This window comes from Halichoeres trimaculatus, unplaced genomic scaffold (assembly GCF_033239565.1).
Source record: "Halichoeres trimaculatus isolate MK-OKI-2021-1 unplaced genomic scaffold, fHalTri1.1 fHalTri1_scaffold_1, whole genome shotgun sequence".
In the NCBI taxonomy this organism is placed as follows: domain Eukaryota; kingdom Metazoa; phylum Chordata; class Actinopteri; order Labriformes; family Labridae; genus Halichoeres; species Halichoeres trimaculatus.
Window position 1 is genome coordinate 23,709,888 of NW_027437179.1, and position 22,213 is coordinate 23,732,100.

The 22,213-nt window shown below is 40.4% G+C and overlaps 3 protein-coding genes and 1 long non-coding RNA gene across 6 annotated transcripts in view; 1 reads left to right on the forward strand and 3 right to left on the reverse strand.

Moving 5' to 3' along the window:
- Positions 1–846: 846 nt before the first annotated feature.
- The window catches only part of LOC141797820 (uncharacterized), a 60,971-nt gene continuing 39,604 nt past the window's right edge, over positions 847–22,213 (forward strand). For both annotated transcript variants that reach the window (XR_012599110.1, XR_012599109.1), the window contains exon 1: positions 847–1,059. This is a non-coding gene — a long non-coding RNA (uncharacterized LOC141797820). The remainder of the gene's footprint in view (positions 1,060–22,213) is intronic.
- Positions 6,463–9,017, reverse strand: LOC141799232 (G-protein coupled receptor 84-like). The gene is made up of 2 exons (XM_074681454.1): positions 8,967–9,017; positions 6,463–7,649 (listed from the first exon to the last, which is right to left on the reverse strand). Exon 2 carries the CDS (start codon positions 7,639–7,641, stop codon positions 6,463–6,465), a length of 1,179 nt encoding a protein of 392 aa, XP_074537555.1. The 5' UTR covers positions 7,642–7,649; positions 8,967–9,017.
- Positions 13,840–15,047, reverse strand: LOC141799315 (G-protein coupled receptor 84-like). The gene is given in 2 exon segments (XM_074681565.1): positions 13,840–14,166; positions 14,169–15,047. Coding segments are annotated over 2 exon segments (1,206 nt in total).
- The window catches only part of LOC141797795 (zinc finger protein 385A-like), a 33,608-nt gene continuing 29,865 nt past the window's right edge, over positions 18,471–22,213 (reverse strand). For both annotated transcript variants that reach the window (XM_074679482.1, XM_074679487.1), the window contains exons 4-8: positions 21,756–21,930; positions 21,302–21,622; positions 20,690–20,877; positions 20,509–20,595; positions 18,471–20,363 (exon numbers count right to left, since the gene is read on the reverse strand). In XM_074679482.1, the coding sequence (XP_074535583.1) occupies positions 20,136–20,363; positions 20,509–20,595; positions 20,690–20,877; positions 21,302–21,622; positions 21,756–21,930 (999 nt within the window). In that variant the 3' untranslated portion in view covers positions 18,471–20,135. The remainder of the gene's footprint in view (positions 20,364–20,508; positions 20,596–20,689; positions 20,878–21,301; positions 21,623–21,755; positions 21,931–22,213) is intronic.

The window sequence follows — 22,213 nt, forward strand, 5'->3', positions numbered from 1 at the left end:
TTTGACTACCATAAATTTTTGCCGTTTAGGGTGAGGGATGTAAACAGTTGTCTGTAGATCAGAGAACATTCTGGCAAGCAAAACTATCAGGATTTCCAAGGCAATACTGTGTCCCGAATTTCAACTTTTGAGTCTGTTCACCGCACTTCCTGTCAGGTGGGTCATGTTCTCTGTCCATAGCATTTAAAAATCCCACTTTGGTAAAGTAAATATCTCATGATTGAGTACCTATAACTTTGTTTAATGGTAAGTAAAACTCAGTATCTTTTAGATGTTTTTTTAGGTGCCGGTGACTGAGCCCCCTCCAAAAGAACATAGTTAATTCTGTGCACCCCCTCTTCTATGATAACAGTAGTAACAGCTATATTTTCAAGCCTTCGGGTAGATGATGATAAAGATGCTAACTCCTCCGATGTGCCACTCCTGCTTATCAGGCGTAATTTGTCAAAATATCTCTCTTTTTCTTGCTGGCTGAGTCTTTCCCAAACTGTTTTAGTGTGCTCTGTACTTTTTTCCACATTTGTTGGAAGATAAGACAAATTAAAAGTCATATTTTACCAATGGGCTGTGTTAGTTTATGCACCTCCAACGCATAGACTGTATACGTGGCCGCACATCCGGGTAACTACCCAGATCGTGACTTCAGTGCAAACACAATATGCTTAAGGTAAGGTCTGCAGGATTTTCCTAAACAAATAAAATGTCAACTATTACATGAATAACCCTGCTCCATCTTTTCCTCCAGGCCTCTATGCATGTGTGCCAATGTCTGTGCCTGTCTCAACCAAAGACTGTACAAAGAAATATAGATGTTTGTTACAGCCAATCACAGAGCGCCCAGTGCGCACATGACTTTTCAAGTTGCTGATCGCGAGTGGAAGCTATGGCAGAGGACGGAGCCCGGAGGAAGAAAGACACAACCAAAGTGATACGAAACAGCACACAGATAAAGTTTTCTCCCAATCGAGGGTGAAGCTTAGCTCGGTATTCACTTACTTTCGGGCACTTGGAAAGCAGCTCGGAACGAAGGGCGACGAGAGTTGGCTTTCTGCTAACCAGGTATGTGTCAACTAGCCGTGATTAGCTTGAGCTAACATTCCAAGTCAGATGCATGGCTTTCCAGTCTCTCACACACAGAAACGCGATGCTACAGGTGTTGCTGGGCTAGTGGGTGTGTTCACGTCGTTATGCTAGCAGATTCTGGGTGTATCATAGACTGTACAAAACATGGACAAAGCCTCTGGTCTGTACATGATACCGTTAAATGAAGCCAATCCGCAGCCACATCATATGACGCCGGCTGTGAGTTTCCTTTCGAACAAATTTAGGGCGCCAGTCAGTCACGTGACCTGAGCCATGTCTTTGATTGGACAATCAAACGACCCTAATAACTTGTAAACTATGGCAGGCCATTTTAAATATTTAAATGCCGGACAGGACATGTGACGCAGTCAGATATCTGATATCTTTCGCCTAGACAAAAAGAACATTTCAGATATCTGCAAATACAGTCTGCCAATCCACAACTGTCATTTCAGATATTTACAACATCATTTTGACTAGGCGAAGTATGTTACTTTTTGCCATTTATGTGTATGGGGTTTCTCATTCAAGATATGTACTACGTAATTTTGGACATCCTAAATGTGAATTACATCAGCAAATGAATTGTAGGTATCTGTCATTCCAATTCAAGATATCTGTAAAAAATATCGGCTACACAGAATTAAAATTACTTAAAAAAAATAAAAATAAAAAACTCAAGTTATCTGTAATTGTAATTCTGTCTAGTCAAAATGTTTTCAGAGATATCTTGAATTGGAATAACAGGTGTCTTTGGCAAGCAGTTTTAACATTAAAAAGCTAAGTTTGGCAATCCGAAATTAACATTGTAGATATCAAAAATGTAGTTCTGACTAGTTGTAATTAGATAGTCGGAATTTTAATTCAATAAATCTGTAATTTAATTTGGAATGAGCAAAATGTGAAATAGAGATGTTTGTATTTCAATTTGGGATAGGCGAAACGCCACATTTAACTCATCACACACCTCAAATAATAATTTCAGATATCTGTAATTCAATTTTGACTAGGCAGAATGAGAATTAAAGATTTCTCAAATGTCATTAATGACGCTGCTCTATTTCAGATATCCAGAAATACATAATTTCCCCTCCCCGCCATAATCAAGACAAGCAGTGGTTTTTATTTCCTAAATCTTGCTATGCAGCGAAAGCAACAGTTATGGCGTCGACTGGCTTGACTCTTATCAAAAAGACTATAAGGAAATGCCACCAAATAAACAAGCCCTTAAACAGGGGATTTGTGACAGGAGAGTACGTTGTTTCCTTGAAAGCTGTGAGAGTAATCTTGGAAGAATAGAAGATTTGCTCTTACCAGAAACAAAAAATGAACTGAAGAGCAGTTTGGCTGAACTGAAAACTCTAATAGATGCAAATTTCTAGGCTGGGGGAGACCGACGTTTCTCAGTCAGACGCATCAGTACATGTGAGTCCGTTTATCACTGCATTCATTTATTATCATAGGCATTATAGTAGATATGGAGTAAAAGCTATGAAGACATGTTGCACTGATACAGCGATCTTTTACCTAACTGTAAGGCTAGTAACTTAAATTTAAAAAAATCTGTCCCAGTTGCATCAAATTGAAAGAAAATGTATATTTTCAAATTTAAAATTTTGAAAAAATGTAAATTCTCACACAAATGAAATTTGTTTAGCAAGAAATGTTTATATTTAGTAATTTACTGTATGTATCTGTAAGGTAGTTGCCTAAATAGGCCAGAGGGCGGCGCTGTTGCACTGTCTATCTCAGGCTTTGCAGTGTACTGCTGCTCGTCTTTTCTGTTTTGGTTCTGTTATTTGTTTGTGGTTTAAAAAGGTGCGTACCATAGATTGGTCTCCCCATCGTACTTAAGTTTTGTTGAAGAATGTACTGTTAGTTAACAGTTTGTTAAAATTGTTTGTTAAGAGGACTGTGTATATAAAATTTGATCAGTTTGTCAAGTCGTTTGATATGTGCATGTCCGATGTGATATGCCAACTTTTAATACCCTTCTCCTCTTTGTCTTCAGGGGTAGAAATAATCAAAAGGTCTAAGACCAGTGGCCTATAGCACGAAGCGCGGTCAACTTATCCACGGTAACTCACATCTATCCAGGATTGAGTAACCGTAACAATGGCAATCAGGATAATCGATAGCACGACGCAAGTTATCAACACGGTAACTCAACCCAGGATTGTCTCATCAAGAGCCGTGAACGCGCACGTAAAAGAGGAGCACTCAGAGGCAGCTGACCAATCACAATTATGAGCGACTAAGAAAGCACCGTACTACTCCGCTGAAGAGCAGCGGCTGATAATGCAACAATACAAGGAGGAGAGAAGCAATAACTCGGTAAGGGGGAACACGTTAGCAGCAACTGCAGGCAAAATGCATGGCAACACATAGCGGACTGTGTAAACGCGCAAGTTACTCATCAGTGGCTCAGTATGATAGTGATCACACTTCTATATCTCATAAAATAATAAATGCTACTGTGCAAATGACTTGCGTGTATTCCAATTATCATGTCATTCTCCCAGATGTAATCCTTCTGGAGTCAGAAACACATGGGAGCAGATAAAAAACAAGAACATCATCACGTCTGAAAAGGCTGTTTCAAGCAGTGGCGATTGCTCAAAGACTACAAGGGAAGCTCAGCTTCCCCTAAAATGTTCCCAAAAAAGTGGTGAGATGTTCTGCTGTCTGTACATTTCATTGATAAAATCTGAGCTAGAATTCCTTCATCTTTTGTTCAGAATCAGCTACCTATCACAGGTAACTGGCTCCACCTCCGTCTCATTCATCCTGGGAACGCTATGAATTCGTCCCTAAGTTGCGCGAGGGCAGCAGCCAACACGGGATGCTGTAAACTTGCTCAGCCGCTCCGCATCCCTGACAGAGTACATGTAGCTGCCCGTGGCAAAGAACCGCAGGGCGATGCACAATGACTGTGGGACAGTCAGTGCACTGCCCCTGTGGGTTGCACAGGCAATGTACGGCTCTAATATTTCACAGAGGTAGAGTAGTCTGGGCCGTGAGAACCTATACCTCTCATACAGCGAATCGTCGCTTTGATCGAGTGGATCTGATCAATCTTTAAACACCCTTTCTCTTCGTAAAGCTCTTCTTACAACTTGTGTGGCTCTGTCCACTGGGTTTGGGAGAAAAGCGCAGGCCATTGTTTCTGAGAAGCCGATTGGCCAGTGGGAGGGGCTTCTTATAGGATCAGATTCAACCTCCAACTTATCCTGCTCCAGGGCAGGATAGCCGTTCAGAGTAGGTCACCATGGTGATCTACTCTGATAAAAAAGGAACCGGCTTCGTGCTATTGGTAATCAAGAGTTAACCCTGAAGTTATCTCGCTAAGACACTAATCCTGCTTCGTGATATAGGCCTCAGCTCTTAGAGAGTATTTAGCACTGGATACTGAATGGCGTTGAATGCTGAACGATACCGTTGACTTGAATTATTTGTTGTGATTAGCTGTGCGCTACATGATCTAAAAAAAAACAAACAAAAAAACTGTCACTTCTTCTGGCACTAGATGGCAGTACCTGTGGTCAGTCAAACCTGAAGCACTTTATTGCACTTACTAAAATGATGTAATTGGTGGTCTTTATTTATTTGTGGTATATATTTACATTTGTCTGACATTTCATTTGTGAAAAACATGACAGTTCGTTAAAAGTGTTACTTTTTTACATTTTGAAAGCAATTTTAGCGAGTGTAAACTTCACAGCTGTAATATTTACAGACTGTCAAAAGTATTATCATTTTCAAGTAATAATTTAATTTTTTTTCAACCTTTCTAGATGGAGCTTTGTGATTCATGGCGCAATAGATGGATACTGTCTGCTGATTACTTGCCTCAACCGCAGCACAGACAACCGTTTCTTACAGTACTTTGTCCGTTTTTGAAAGCAACATGCCTCTGCGCCCTGCAGTCAAGATTTAGATCAGACCATGGTGGTAAAAACGTCTTTGTGGCTTTATTCATGCATCTAGTTCAAGGACCTGAGCACAGAGGTTTCACAACCAGAGAATCAGTTCACAATCAGAAAACTGAACACCTTTGCCATGATGCTTTTTTGCATGTGTTGCACTTTTACCTTATGGTAAAAGACGACAAGATTTGGGGGTTCTAAACCCAGATAATGATGTCCACAGACTTTCAATGCATATTGTTTACCTTCCTGAGTTTCAAAAATAACTAGACATGCCTTGGGGTGTACACTGCCACAGGCACAGAGCCCAGGAGGAGGAGCCCCATTTAAATGTTGAGTTTACTAACGAGTAACAGAAATTCCTGCCTACCCCATGGGGCAACATCCAGTTTAGAAAATTAAGCCTAGGCAGAAGTGCTAAAAGTTGCTGTTCATCAAGAATCCGTTTGAGGCTGGCTGCTGATAGACTTGAAGTGACGTACGCACCCAGCCCAAAAAAAAAAGACTTTTATGGCATTAAAAAAAACATATTTCTTTCAGCCTGGACCACGTCATGGAGACTGTGTCCATGTTTTATACAGTCTATGGCAGACCCTAATTTATTTTGCCAAGTGGTTACGTTTTGTATGGTGTTCATAAAATAATTACTGAAAGACTAGGTCTTTTCTCAGGAAACTAATGTGAAACAGCTCTTTGTTTTTCTCTGAGAGTGACTGCAGGGAAGCAGCTTCAACACAGATCAACTATTTGACTGTCAAAGCTCATTGTAGAGACTAGGTCATTGTGGGTTTTCATGATTTGCAAAAGTGATATTGTTTACTGTGTTTCTAGCTTGGCTGTCCAATCAAATCTTTTTAGATGATGCACTTTTATGATTAAGTGAGGCTACTGTCAAACACAGAGTTTGCATTGCTCCAAACAGATGCTTTTATGTAAAGAAGGGTCCAGATTGAAAATGAGCTAGGTGTAAAAAGTACATGCTGCAATTTTACACCCCTCAGCTGCCTCCTGTGCACAAACTTGTTGTACTCTAGAAACATAAATCACACTCACTCTTCTTAATGTTGCCTACTCATATCTAACAAGAGCAAACCACCTGTTTTTTAATCAAATGTCGATGGAGAAGGTGAAAAGGAGTTAAGGAGGTTAGAGTAGTAAACTATGGAAACACTGAAATAAGGCACATTATCTTTATATGTGTACGTAATGCATTAGTTTCCTCCCCCCTCTCTCTCTCTTCATATATATATATATATATATATATATATATATATATATATATATATATATATATATATATATATATATATATATATATATATATATATATATATATATATACACTGACTTTGTAACACTGACTGTGAGATATACTAGATAATCATGAACTGTGTCAATATTTTATACAATGCATAATAGAAAGACATTAAGAGTTTCAAAAAATTAGGAATTGTCATCTTCGCACCCAGAGGCAGGTAAATGGTGCACAGGCTCTGGTGAGCAGCATGTGATAGGCCTGTCGAAACTGTCTGTTCATAACAGCATAAAATATGGGATTAATACAGCTGTTAAGCCAGGTGAGGTTTGCACAGACCATGTGCAGAACATGTGGTGCCTTGTCATTTTTGTCAGCCATGTTGAGCACAAGGAATGGAACAAAGCAGAACACAAAGCACAGAAAAACAGTAAAGCACATGCGTGTCACACGTTTAAATTCCCCATCATCTCCCAAGGATGGTGACTTGGATGGTGTGACAGGGTCACTTTTAGAAGAGAAATTTTTGTCTGCCGGTGTTTCTGAAGCCTCAGCAGAAGTCTTGTTACAAGGGATCGCTGTCCTAGTTTCAGCTTGTTCTAACTGGCTGCTCGCTTCATGGCTGCATGTGTCTACTGTACCATTCTCTACACCACTGTCATCTGTCCCTTGTGATAATACAGTCGGTTTCCTTGTAGATGAGCGGCGGCTGACTCTGTAGCGGAGAAGAGTCTTTGATGCAATCCTGACACGTCTGTGAATGAGTAGATAAAATGTACCAACAAATCCCAGGCCAAAAACAAAGTAGAAGAAGAGTACTACAGTGGTAAAAGGGCGACCTTTGGTCCGATGGAAGCTGCATGTGCACACCTTTGGCACAAAATCATACACTGACCAGAGTGGGCCAAAGCTGGCCAGGCCAAGTGCCCATGTAAAAATCAAGAGTAAACCTAGACCATAGTTGGAGAAAACACGGTCGAAAACAGCCCTTTTTGTAACCAGGAGATATCTGCATGATGCTATAAGACAGAGGGTGATAATGGACACAGAGTTTGAAAGAAAGAGGAGCAGCCCAAAGACACTGCATGAGAGCCGACCACTGCGCCACCTGAGGTGTAGATACGAGTCAACAGAGATAGGCTGCAGCACAGTGCAGTACAGGAGGTCAGCTACAGCCAGGTTGATGATGAGCGCATTGAAGCGAGTCCTCAGGCGTGGGTCCAAAGCGAAGGCCAGAATGGTCATCAGGTTCCCCAATGTACCAGTGATTGTAACAGCACATCCCAACAGCACAGCGAAGTATCTGTAGCCCACAACTGAGGGACTGTAGCAGGAGAAGAGGTCATCCCCTGTTTGGTTGGTGTGGTTCATCAGCATTGTGCTGCCTAAAAGAAGTACAGTAAATTTTCTTCTGTTATGTGAGATCAGGCAAGGTTGTCAGTTTTTCATGTTTTGTTACAAAATCATTTGCTTTACTGTAATTGTAATAACAGTAATTCTTTTAACTCTGGCTTTTTTGCATCAATTGACATTGAACTTGATACATTAAAAGACACTCATCGGTGTTGTGGTCACAAAATTATTAGGCTGAGTCCAGTCCAGGTTGGGTCCTTTGTTTTGTGCGTGTTAAAAAAAAAAACTTTTTTTTTTTAAAGGTTAGATTCAACAAATACTGACTTTGTATTCAGGTGTCCCCTGGAGAGGCGGAAGGGGACAACATTAAATGGTGTCGTTGCCAAATTACACACAACCCTAATACAAATAGGAAGTATATGTCCACACCACCACACACTTCCTCTTCATCAGAAATAAGTAACAACAGCGTATGTTTTACATGTGTTTTGTGTGGAACACCACATTTTATTTGCCTTGTACATTTGAAAGTCTGATAAAAGTTGACCTGTCTTCAGATACTTTTTTGTGCCTGTACCGTGTGCAGTGCAGAAATCAAAATGACCACTTTAACCCCTTTAAGTGCCAATGGGTTCATTATTTGTCTCTGTGGTTCAATATGCAAATTTTTATTTTTGTATTTTTTACTTGTATCATTTTAAAGTCCAGTGTCATGATAGTCTTACTATCAGGAAGTTCAGCACAATCATCGACTCACTCTTTCCTTCCCAATGCTGTAATGTAAGCAGCTCTATGTGTCGAAAAGGAAGTTTTAAGTTAGATCTGATTGTTTGCCACTTCATTATCTAATTTCAACTTTTGTTTACTTACACAGTTTGTTTTCTCCACGGTGTACTGATATCCCTGTTTAATAATAAGAATTATCAAGCTTTAGGACAACTTCCAGCACAACAACTCTACTGAATTTTGTTACAAGATAAATATAATCATGCAAGCAAAAATAAATATAATTTTCAAATAGCTTCTATAAATAAGCATAAACAAGACAGAATTTACGATTAAAAAACTGTGTTAAGATAGAAATTGACTTCTCTTTACCTTCACAATTAGGAATTATTCAAGGCATTGGAAAAAGTACATTTTAATTTTCTTTTATAATGTATTCACATCACCAATAAGCATTAATTCATATTACTATGACATTTTAACTGTGAAACACTATTGAGCTAGAATCAAATATATCTTGTTAAGAAAAAGTGTCACATTGAAAACTGAAACATATCTGTTTTTTATCTAATGTATCATCCACAAAAAGCCATAAGAATTAGGCTTTTTGAATAATTTATTACCTGAAATGGGGATCTTTGACGGCTGATGTAAAACAGTGATGCTCTCTCTGTGGTCTGGCTGCCTGAATGTGTGGCTTCCTGTTAGTGTTACATTTTATGCACTTCTCCTGGTTGCATTATTACTCTGCTTGATCATATGTTGCAAAGTAGGTTTTTTCCGACTTGTAATATGAGGAAGAGACATCTTGAGGATTAACGACAACTGCTTTTTTAACTTTTTAAATGTTAACCAAATAAGTTTAAATATGGCATGTATGAAAATAAGCTTGACGAAGGAGTTTTTTTTTTCTTTCATCATCCAGGCGCTATGGGGACTATGCAAACACATTCCCATGTGACCTCAGTTGATCCCATATTTACATAACCACATGCTTAATTATTTATCTATTGTTGCTTGATAAGAAGAATCATAGTTTTACTTTTCAAAACAAACTTAGTGGGATTCTTGAGTAATCTAATCCTCATTTGAAGTGAATGGTATCACCTACTCCCTTCTTAATGCTCAGATAAGCAATACCAATCATGTTTTCACTTAACTGTTTTATCATCAAAGAGCTTTACTTTTGTAGCAAAACTTCTGAACTGCTTGTGCCACAAGAGTAAAAGTGAACCTGTGGTGTTCTTTTTAAGGTTTGTGACATGAGACTGTCCTCAAAGGTTAACCTCAGCATGACAAGACCGGTAGCATGCACTGACTATTGGAAGCGCAGGGGCAAAAGGAAAAAAGGTACATGCTGCGCTATTTTTGCCTCCCCAGAGGGCACCTGAGTGTGTGTTTTCCAACAATAGGGTCATGCTTACATTTGGTGTTTACAATAGTGACACCTCTGTGGTGTTTTTTGGTGATGAAGACTCTGTTTTCCATGGGCACTTATACCTACTGTTGTTAGGATGTGACTCTTGCCAAGATGTGCATTTGTTTTGATGCAAATGAATGGAGAGCAGATCTTCTTTTTAACACTTTTTGTTCAAGGAAACTTCTTGTAGGATACAACACGAAGATGTGTAGTATATATTTGTTGTTATGTAGTACTAGTGTTTAAGATATGAAAATAAGCAAACTTAGTAAAACTCTTATATTGTAGTTCAGTTCCGCACTCACACCAACTATTTGAGCGCATAAGTGTGTTCACACGTAGAGTATGTAAAAGCTCAGTACACTTTGATTTCTCAGCTGGGGTACTCGAAACAGTCAGAATGTTTTGTGTGGAACCCTCAATGGTCACCATTAGAGGAAAGGGTCGATACAGGTGAAACAATGCGTTGATAGCTGACACCTGTGAACAGTTGTGAAATGCAATCGTCACTTTCATTGTGTAAAGTGTCAGAGTTTGATTTGAGACAGCACTACCCTGAATGATTTTGTGTACTGTTTTTGGAAGTACAGAGACTATGCAATGCACTTCATTTGAGTGTACTAATAGAAGTACAGGGTGGGCCAGAAAGATTTACCCATCGTTTTTTTCCACGCTATCGAAAAATGCTTGCAGACAAACATAACAAACATTGAACACAGTTTCCATACTTAATTCTCCGTCACCAAAAAGATTTACATCTCAATATGGCCACCCTTTGCCATAGCCTGGAGACAACCTGGCACTGCCTGGCATAAGTGCTGCACTGTCTCTGCATCAAGTTTTGACTATGACTTCATCAGAGCTGTCTTCAAAGCGGTGACACTGCTGTGAGATACTCTTGAGACCTCCCTTTCCTGGATAGACCAGATCGCTAAGTCCATAGGGTGGATGTCCGGACTTGACGGAGGCCACATGTTCTTGTCCCAGAAGCCAGGAAAGTGCCGCTTGCACCAGGCCTGTGTGACATTGGATGTGCAAGCTGGTGCACCATCTTGTGTGAAGACATACTGGTTTCCAAACGCATTGGTACACCAAGGCAACACTTTTTCTTCAAGCATTTGAAGGTACACCTGGCTGTTCACTTTCACACCCTCCTGAATGAAGACCAAAGAAGACTTCGAGCCATCAGATGTAACAGCAGCCCACACCATGACTCCAGCTGGCTTCTGACGACGAAAATGAGTTTTACAGTCTTCAGGTAGGTGCTGTGCAGTATGTGCATAAACCCTGTCATTCTGGGAATTGACCACTGCCTGAACGGTAAGACCTTCTCATCAGACCAAACCAGGACTTTGTCTGCGGCACTCTGGATCTCCTGCAGCATCATTTTCCCCCTGTCAAGACGTTTTTTCTTAGAAGCGGCTGAAATCAGTTGCCTGTGTTGCATTATTAGTGCTTTCAGTGCGAGATCCTGTTTGACGGTTCTTCTCAGTGAAGTTCTTGAGATGTTCGCTTCCTTTGCTGTTGCCCTCATGCTTCTGCGAGGATTCCTGTGGATTCTCTTCCTGATCATCTCAACAACCCTTTTGGTCCAGGCTGAACGCTTTCTTCAAGGCCACAATCTGGTTGCGCTTACCCTTTGATGCCATACTCGACAATCATTAGGAGTAAACTAATGAACTCCAGTACATCAAAAGCTATACCTTTTAAGAGAAACTATCCAAAATTTTAAGTTTATATACTTAACAAAAAAAAAAATTCCCAAATTTCCAAATTATGTAGGAAAAGTTTTCATTCTGCAGTGGGTCAGTCTACCTCAAACACTGTTTACTACAGTACAGGGTGCTCATGGTGTTCGTTTTTTTTTCTGAGTATGGCAGGTGGCTCTCAGTTTTAGATGCATTACTGCCACCTACTGTGATGAGTTACCAGTACAACTACAATACTGCTGCATGTGCTCCTACAAAACTACATTTACATTGAAGTGATGTAAAAAAAAAACAATAACATCAGACCAGGAATTCTTGTCACTTCTGGTTAATACTCCTCTCACACTTTAATGTTTACGTCTGTTAAAGATTAAATTATCATAAAAAAATTTAGTGCAATAACTTTTTGAATTTGCAAGCTGATGCCAAGGAATCAGCTTTTAGTTTCACCTCTGCTTCCAAAACCAAACACCTGTGAAGCATACATCAGACCTGTTTGAACAGGATAGTCAAGTCACATTCTACATTTAAAAGCAGTGTGTCGTATACAGTACATCCTACATATTACATGTAGTAAGCAGCTTTTAACACAGCCAGATTGAGCCTCCTCCAGCATGCTGCTGCTGGGTAAAAGAGATCAAACACACCTTTGCTGATTAGCCCTGACACTGCTCCCATAAACCACTCTCTTCATTCCCTCTCCTGCAGCTGATCCATCACCACACCACATCAACACAAGCCTAGTTGTGGTATTTGTGCGGGCTAGTGTTATACAATGGCCAATACTGTGGCTTTGGCATCAGCTGATACCAATCTACTCTAGTCTGCATAACTGGAGAAATAAATACAAACTGTAAACCACTGAATGTAGCAGCTAACTGGTCATGAATGAAGAAAAAGTGAATAAAACTACATCAGATCACAACAGAGAATAAATATAAGAATTAAACACAGTTGTGACAGTGAGTAGTTCAAACAAACAGTTGTGCATTTTATTCAATTGAATATGCTTTGGATCAAACATTTCCTTTGTGTGACTAGGGTAGAATCTACTTTCTCATAACGTTGACCACTACCCAGTACCAGAATCAGACCAGTGCATCCACAACTACTATGCCGAATATATATTTATATAAGAACATCTCATCCAAATGCACGTGATTTATTATCATAGGTCATTTTCCATATAATCCACTCATGAAAGCAATCATTGGAGTGTTGACAGTTTATAAGAAGTTTTCTAATCTTATTGTCCTAGTTATTGCATTATTGTAATATGAGTGTTTGAGGAACACTTACAGTTTTTTTTTCAGCCTAGGCAAACACTGCTTGCTTGGCACAAACTTATTGCTGTATCTGTGATAATGAGGAAGTGCTTTCCAAAGCTGTTATTTTTACCCGGCTCTTTAGCGCAAACTTCCTGTTTCTGTCATACATGGATAGATTTAAACTTGGTGTACAAGCCAGAAGGGTGGAAACATACATATGTTAAGCAGCTGGTGGGATGCCAGTAAATACAAAACAAGCACCAAAACTATCGGTATCCTATTCCCTTTAAGGCTCAACAGAACTGATTATTTTTTTTCTTTAACTTTTTGAATCTAAATACAAAGTGTCTGAATTACCTAACAATATGTACCGCTAGTCTGTGCCATGCATTTGCAACATGCATACACACAGTTGTAATCTAATCAAAACTGAGTGCAGCATAACTCAGAGAACATTTTCTTGTAGTGAAAACATTTCATTTTTTAATCATTCAGATAAAACTGAGTGCAGTCCTCTAAATTCCAGGTTAGCTGCAGGTTGCAGGCTATTGCTCTGATTTTTTTCTCAAAAGGGAATTTAAACCTCCTTTCCTTGTATTGAATTTTGAGGACTTAGAATCAAGATTTAATTCTTATTTTTTCAATCTTTTTTCTTGGATACTCTCTCAGTTTGTCAGCCATTGGCTGATGTACTAAAAAACTGCATCTGTCAAAGTACTGATGAAAATACTATGTATGTTTATAAAATCATTACACAGTTAATTAAACTTAATTTGAGTGTTTTCCTAAACTGTTACTGCACATGGGAATTTTAGGGTATTCTAGATGGCCAGTTCAGCCCAGAGTGTGTAAATTGGCTGAGGTTTTGTACATTAGACTGAGACCCATTATCTGAATCCACTCAACATTAATGGAAGAATTAACAGCATCCTCACATTCAGATTTGTCTCTAATCTTAACTATCGAGATCCATGTAACAATGTATAACAAATTTAACTTCATAGCATGGAAACTATCAGAGCTACTTCCCTAATTTCTGCAGCTCAAACAAAGGTAGAAGTGAAAACTTAAATGTCACCAGAATAACATTGCCCAGGGCTTACTGAGTAGGTTCAGATCCCTGAGCCTGTCCCAGAGTCCAGGGGCACAGGGCAGCAGCTCTGTTGAGCAGAATGCGATGAGCCTGTTGAAACTGTCTGTTCATAACAGCATAGAGCACTGGGTTAATACAGCTGTTGAGCCAAGTGAGATTTGAACATACCATGTACACTATCTGGGGGGCACTGTTTAGTCTGTCAGCTATGTTGAGCAGGAAGAATGGAACAAAGCAGAATGTAAAACACAGGAAAATAGCCAAACACATGTGAGTCACATACTTCATTTCTTTATCACTTCTGGAAGCTGTGAAATGGGTCACTGGTGTTGCTTTTTGGGAGCAGGTGTTGATGAAACTGTAAAGACGATACCGGGAAATGATTGATTTGAAGCAGAGCCCTGTGTCTGTTGTTCACATATTACTGCTTCATTCTTTGGAGCTTGTTCCATGTAACTGCTCTGTTCAAAGCTGCATGTGTTGACTACACCACTGCCATCAGTCCCTTGCAATGATGCGGTTGGCTTCTTTCTGGATGACTGGCGGCTGACTCTGTAGCGAAGAAGAGCCTTCGATGCAACCCTGACATGTCTGTAAATAAGGATACAGAATGTACCAACAAATCCCAGGCCAAAAACAAAGTAGAGAACAAGCAGGATGGTGGTGTAAGGGCGACCTTTGGTCCGATGGAAGCTGCATGTGCACACCTTTGGCACAAAATCATACACTGACCAGAGTGGGCCAAAGCTGGCCAGGCCAAGTGCCCATGCAAAAATCAAGAGTGAACCCAGACCACAGTTGGAGAAAACACGGTCGAAAACAGCCCTTTTTGTAACCAGGAGATATCTGCATGATGCTATAAGACAGAGGGTGACAATGGACACAGAGTTTGAAAGAAAGAGGAGCAGCCCAAAGACACTGCATGAGAGCCGACCACTGCGCCACCTGAGGTGTAGATACGAGTCAACAGAGATAGGCTGCAGCACAGTGCAGTACAGGAGGTCAGCTACAGCCAGGTTGATGATGAGCGCATTGAAGCGAGTCCTCAGGCGTGGGTCCAAAGTGAAGGCCAGAATGGTCATCAGGTTCCCCAATGTACCTGTGATTGTAACAGCACATCCCAACAGCACAGCGAAGTATCTGTAGCCCACAACTGAGGGACTGTAGCAGGAGAAGAGGTCATCCCCTGTTTGGCTGGAGTGGTTCATCAACATTGTGCTGCCTAAAAGAAGTACAGTAAAATCTTTGTTATGTACAAGTGAAAAGGGAAATTACAGTTGGTCACAATAATTACTATTTTTCTTTAATAAAGATGCTATGACAATTTCTTGCTAGCCTGATGAGCTCCTTGGGTTTTTCAAAGGGGATTTTAAACAGTGGTAATTTCTTTTCTTTTTAGCCTTATTTTCCCATTAAATGTACATCACCTCTGTGGAAAAAAGGGTAACTTTTTTCTAATCCAGTTCATAAACGAAAGCAGAAATGAAGAATTGAATTAAAAAAAAAAAAAAAACATTTTTGACATGGAATCCCGATTTTGTTATTGCCAAACAAAAAATCTAAATATATCAAATAACAATTACTTTCTCCGACCCCTAGGTCCTTTGTTGGGGAGCTTTCTCGAAGAAATTGTCGAGGACGCCATCAGAAAATACTACTTTAAGAAGTTGGATGATATCTGTGTCTTCTTTATGGAGGAATCTAAAGGCAAAGCCAAAAAAATTAAACTCTGTCATCATTATTTTATTAAAGGTAAATTGTTCAGCCTGAAATAATGACCCAGGAGGTCCCTAGGAGCGTCCCCAGTGGGTTTTCTCAGAGCCTGGTTTGGGGTTCAACTTTCGGAAAAACGCTGTTCACAGTTTTTTGCGAGCTGTTTTTCGGGGGAAATTAGGCCTGTTTTTAGCCTCTCACAAAATGGGCCGTAACTCCACAAAACGTAGCCCGAGGGCTTCGAAACTTCTAGGGTGCTTCCATGAGATCCCAAGGAGCATCCCCAGTGGGTTTTCTCAGAGTTTTTTTGGGCTGTTTTTCAGGGGAAATTAGGCTTGTTTTTAGCCTCTCACCAAATGGGCCGTAACTTCATAAAACGTAGCCCGAGGGCTCCGAAACTTCTTGGGTGCTTCCGTGAGGTCCCTAGGAGCGTCCCCAGTGGGTTTTCTCAGAACCAGGTCCGGGGTCCAACTTTTGGGAAAACACAGTTTTTCGCGGGCTGCTTTTAGGGGGAAATTAGGCCTTAGGATGCGGTCACACTGGCCAATCGTGCCGTGCCTAAGCACGCTTCGGCCGTAAAGCACGTTTGGAATGGCCAGTCTGACCGCAACTGTGCCGTGCTTGAGCACGATTCCCTTCCATGCTTCTGCACGCTTTGGAGAGGTGGGCTTCGGCACGGTTTACTTCATGCACGAGCACAAGCACGCGGGCAGCGCGTGCGATCCATTACGTATAATCACTGGGAGCGCATCGCTCGACAATCATTTTAAACAAAGCGGGGGTGTTAGAGGGCTGTGTCGGGCGAAAATGATTTAATATAAGTCCAAAAATCTCTTAAGTTGTAGCAGTGCTCTCTGTGTCTCATTGTGCTGACTCTGATGAGATCGCACTTCATGTAAACAGATGCTTCACGATGACGTAGGCGGGCTGTGCGCGTGTCTGATACCCGCTAAAGTCTGGTTCATATAGGGGTAGTGTGACCGCCGGCCGTACTCTCCAGCTGGGGAACAGCGCTGCAGGGGGGCAACCGTGCTTAGGCACGGCACGTTTTGGATGGCCAGTGTGACCGCGTCCTTAGACACAACACCAGAATAGCAACCCAGTTTAGCAGTTCAGTAGTAAACTAACCTCAAGTGTTCTGTCTTATTTTTAACTATATTTATATGATATAAAAAAGAAAAGAGTAAGAGTCAGTTTCTCACCTTAATGATCAGTCATTTTATCCGTACCTGTACAGTGTCTCTCATGTCCTGCTGTGATCTTATCCTCACACTGACAGACTTCCTCTTTTAGTTGTATGTTTATTTTTTTTCCTGAGTTACCACACCTTGTTTTAGAAATTCAAATTCCAGATCAAAACAACTTTTTGTTCAAGGCAAATGTTTTCAGCTTCAAGTCACCAGTGAACATATCACATGTACCTGTACCTGAATACAGGCTTAAATATAGTCATAAAACTGTTTAAACTGTATGCCTAAGCAAATGATGTGGCATGGCATTTTATTTCAGTGACCTGTGTCTACAGCATAGAGTTGAGTGGCAGTGATGGTTTATTTGTTGATTTCAGACATTTATAGCTGTGTGTTTTTTTTCCGCTTTAGCCTGTTTGCTGTTAATGTAGATGAACATATTTTTTGTGTCTGTTTTTAATAGACTTTGACTTCAGGAAGAAACAAAATTATTCAAATAGAAATTAAAATTTAAATTAAATTGAATCACCTAACTCTATATCATCTGCAGAGTCCCTTTCTACCTTTTGTGGTTGGTAATGGCTACATAATTCAACATGGGAAAAAAAAACTTTTCTTGCACTTATGGCAGCACCTGCAGCCAAAATTACTTGAAACACTTTGGCTTACTAAGGTTTCCCCCTTCTGTCTAATTTATGAAATTTTAGAATTTTAGGATTAAATTCCATCAGCCATTAATAGTGAAAGCCCTAAAATATATAAGGAGTGAGCAAATAATTTTTACAAGAAGCCACACAAGACGGCTGAATTGTGGGCTGCAACAACAATAATGTGGACTTAATTCTGCTCAGTATTAACTTTTACCCATTGTAAAAGAGGTGATCATCAGTAATAGAAGAGCTGCATTTGAATGTGTTAAACTTCATCACTTGTCACAGGGCACATGCAGGCATGTGTGTCCTTGCAAAATAAATAAAAAAGTAAATGCCTCATTTTTCAAAACAAAAGCAGCATTGTTGTATTGTGTTTGCAGCATATATTGTTCTTTCATTTATAATCTATTTTATGACTGACCTTGGGAAAGCCACACAGGCACTCCAAAGAGCTGGATGTGGCTAAATGAATGTAATTTTCCCAGACACAACACATGAACAGCATTATTAACAATCTGCATAACTCTGAATAACTGATCAGAAATTCTGATGCTGACTAGCTTTGGTGATGATATTCGAGTTTTCAGTCTACCAATTGTGCACGTGTGTATGAGTTTCCCGTCTCAAAGTTTGTCCTTGAACTCTAAGCATCCTTAATGACTGTACGGTCTGAGAATGTGGTGTACATTTTTTTGTAATTTTGCCCCTGCAGTTGTCTGCATACATAGTGTAGAGCACAGGCCAGGCGACAGAGTCCTCAGAGGTTACAGGAGTGTGTCTCTGACAACTTAGTGTCTCACACAGACTACTTTAAAAGAGCATTGAGACATGTGCTTTTTAGCTGCCAGCATTAGGGTCATTGCCATCTAGTTTGTTGTATGACACCTGTAAAAGGTGAGCGAAGCCACCAGTTACTTTTATTAAGCTTCATGGATGTTCATGGATGCTATCAATAGTTACTTATTAACTCTTCAACAGACCAATTTCAAATATTACATTTGAAATACTGTGAACAAATGAAAAATCAACACTCTTTAGAACCATAGACTCAGTTTAATTGTTTTTTATAGATTTGTTTCAATTTAACAATTAAGAGTCAAACAATTTCCTTGTCTCATTTTTAATAATCTACATTTACAATAATGTTTCAAGACATCTCTCCTACATAACAATTCAAACATTTGTAGACATTTTCTTTTATTGCATTGAACAAGAAAAGTTAGCAGGAGTGCTTTAAGTATTGCTACAGTTAATGTTTCCTAAAGCTTCCTCATAATGTATTACAAGCCATCATGAGAGGTTTCACTGGGATTGTTTAGAGTCACGTAGGAAGCACACATGAGGCAGAGCAAACAACATGTTTTGTATCCCTCCTCTAAAATAACTACCACAAACTGTGTTGTTATTTATTTTTTTATTCTTGCATCTACTTACCTAGGTATGTGGTCCTCTTCTATTCCTTTTGTAACATAATGCTGGTGTCTTTCTCCCCACTGTTTTCCTCACACTTTGTATGGGTTGTAGTGGAAATGTGGTCTGCATATTCAAATGTGCATGTAATGCAAGTACCTGCTTCTGAAGTCATAAATCAGCCATTCTACTGCTGTGCTCACAGTGAAACCATGAAGATACTGAAGTCTTTCGGTTTTAAACAGTGAAGCCCAGATGTGAAAAGGAGAGATGGTGACTTTAATTCTAATAAAGCTGTTTACACGTAGACTTGAGGCTACAGACTCGTACTTATGTGCTTTGTGGATTTTTATGCACAACACTGTTGCCAGTTGTCTGAGGGTGATGCTTAGGGAATCATCTATTTAAGTGGGGACAGTAACATTTTTACCTGCATTTGATTTACTGTTTTCCCTCAAGTTTCTTTTGCATTTCCTCCAACATGACTGCATTTTACACAAACATTTAGAAGAAACCCTGTTAGCTGCATAGTGCACCAATAGCAATGACTTCTTTTCGACTCTATGGTTGATGTACCTATCAGTACAGATTTAAGACATTATGTTGTATCTACACTTCTGCTCCTCTCTGATTGGCTATTTCTGCTCCACGGAGGCATTAGACCAAATTGGCGTTCTATGAGAACTTTGTACACAGAGTACAGAGAAATGTTTGCTCAATCCAGAAGCAATACATTAGTGTCTGTACCTTTTCATCTTTTCAGGTTACAAAAACAGGACTTAACAGTGGTACAACTACGATATGTTACCAGCTAACAGCTGAGGCAACTACTATTTCTAACCCAGCAGGCATTTTTTTTTTGATAACATTGATGCTGTGGATATGTTATGAATCCTTGCAGAGGTGAACATTACAAACATAAGAGAGGTAGGGGTTTGATTCAGAGACAGTGGATCACCGAATGAAGTCAGTCTCAGATTCCAGTATGTCGAAAGAAGTCAATGCTTGATCAAACCTTTTTTCGTTTAACGTTAGCTTGATCAATTGTTTCATGTTTTTAAACCGTCACTGGAGTCTGCTTAATGACTGGTAGATAGTTAAGTGATGAAGGGAAAAGTGGAAGGATGAACAATTAAAGTCTCTGAAAAGTCTGAGTCAGTCTCAATGTTCAGTTTTTCAAGATACCAGAAGTGGTCTGCAACCACAGTTTGCACGCAGAGTCACATTTACGTCCACTGCTGGAGCTACACCAGTGGACTGAGCTCTTGACGGCTGAAGGTTGCAGGCCACCACTTCACAGTGTGCTTCTTCCTGACAGATCCTTCTCCCAGGGCCATTAGTAAGGGGTGAAGAGGATTGGCCCGTGTGTGGTGCGAATTGGACCTGGGGCAGGTCTTAGCAGGCTAAGGGGTGTTCCCTGCAGGAGGTGGTGATGGGGATGAGGATGAGAGGTTGGGCCGGGAGGACGTAATGCCAGCTGATTGGAGGACGCTGCGGCTGCCATTGCTGCAGCAACAGCTAGAGGATTTGGTAGAAGTCCAGCTCCCAAAGTTTTTGGAAGCTCCTGTGAGAAAGTCAAGGAAAATAGAAGTCAGTGTGTTTAATATTCAAGTATGGAAAAGTTTTCTGAAAGACATGATCATAAATATTTTGGGTGTGGAAAGAGGGATATGAAATTATACTCAGTGAAGGACAAAGTAAGTCTGTACCATAAAGTCCGTGCGCTTCTTGTGTCGACTGAGAAGAGGATTAGGTTTCCCTGCAACTCCGTCTCGATGCCTCCGGCTAGAGATATGCTGAAATTTAGAATGAGATAGGACAAAAATTGGATTTTGAGATGTTTGGTCACTGACCTTGTCAGGATACTTGAATCTCTGTGAGTATTCTGACCTGTTTGAGCTGCAGCTCAGAGTTGACTCTGACATTGCAGATCTCACAGTGGAAGGTGCGTTCCTGAGTGTTGGGGTCAGAAGACAACTCGCCTCCCTGCTCCGGGCTTGGTTTAGGACCCAAACGAGGGTATGCTTTGATGGGCCCCAATCCACTCCGAGCCTCCAGGATGGTTTTGTGTTTAGTGCCTGGAAGCCATCAAAATCATATCAATCAAACCAATCAACTAAAACTCAAGAGCTGATGGTTATTATTATATTATTCAACAGCCACTTCAGGCACCTTGGGATTATTATTTTAGGATTATTTTATTCACTAGTTGATAATGTTCAAAAGTTTAAAAAATACAGCATCTTTTTACAGCATACACCAGGTTCAACTACATGTTGTTTTCTCACCACTAAGTGGCAGTGATGCTTTAGTTTTACATCCCTTAGAAGAGTGCAGAATGGCTTCCAAAGAGCTATGCTAAAGGCTGTCTGCATTTATTTGACAAAGGGCATGTTGCAAGTGTAACTATGTCTTTGTTCGTAAAGCTTTTCCTCCCTCAGCGCTATGCACGCTCTGCAGATGGATGTACCTAAGACTCTGGCAAAGCTGTTTTGCAGTTACCTTTGTTGTGTGCCTCCAGTTGTGAGAGAGAATTAACAGCTACTTTGCACAGGGAACAGTAGAGAAGCTTCTTAGCCTTCTCTTCCTCTGACTCCCCAGACGAAGGACTGGGTGCTGGGGACGGAGTGTCAGGAACACCAGACACTGCTGGATCTGCTGAGGGGTTACTAAGGGCCACAGAGGGTGAGGGAGAGGATGGCACGGGCATGCTGACAGAAGGCAAGAGAAGACACTCTGTTTCTGTGGAGCTCAGAGTGGATGCTGAAAGGAGGCTTGAGGCCAAAGGTGACTTGTTTAAGTTGGAACAGGATTGAAGGTCATCTGTAAACAACAAGTTTGTAAAGTTTAGCAAACAGTTGGTAGAAAGTAACCTTTGCTTTTTATCCATGGAGCCCTTTGTGACATATTTTTGCGTACATGCGTGTCTATCACAGAGATCCAAGGTGATGCTCACCCTGCTTAGTAGGATCCGGTTCAGGGCTGGATGGTGTCGGGCCTGGTGGTGAGGGTGAAGCAGTAGAGGGAGGATACTGCCTGTCACCATCTTGGAGACGAGCTGTCTTGGATGTCTCAATCCCTTTCACCCTCCGAGCGTGGCGGTTCCCTTTATAATGGGCTTCTGCCTGGCTCTGACAGAAAAGACATTCAAGAGGTCAACATTCAACCATAGATTTAGATAAGCATAAATATATGTATTTTTTAATTTTAACTAAGTATTACTTATGAGTTCAGTAATATATGTATCAATATGAGTATTGACAGAGTAGGTTCAGCTCAGTCAGTTTAATCCCATGTTGAGGTGACTGCTAAAATATCAGAACCCCATCAATATATTTTGACCCTCATGATACTTAAAGGATCACCGACATTTTCTTAAACATTTTCTGACACCCTGAGTTAGCAAGGCGTTGC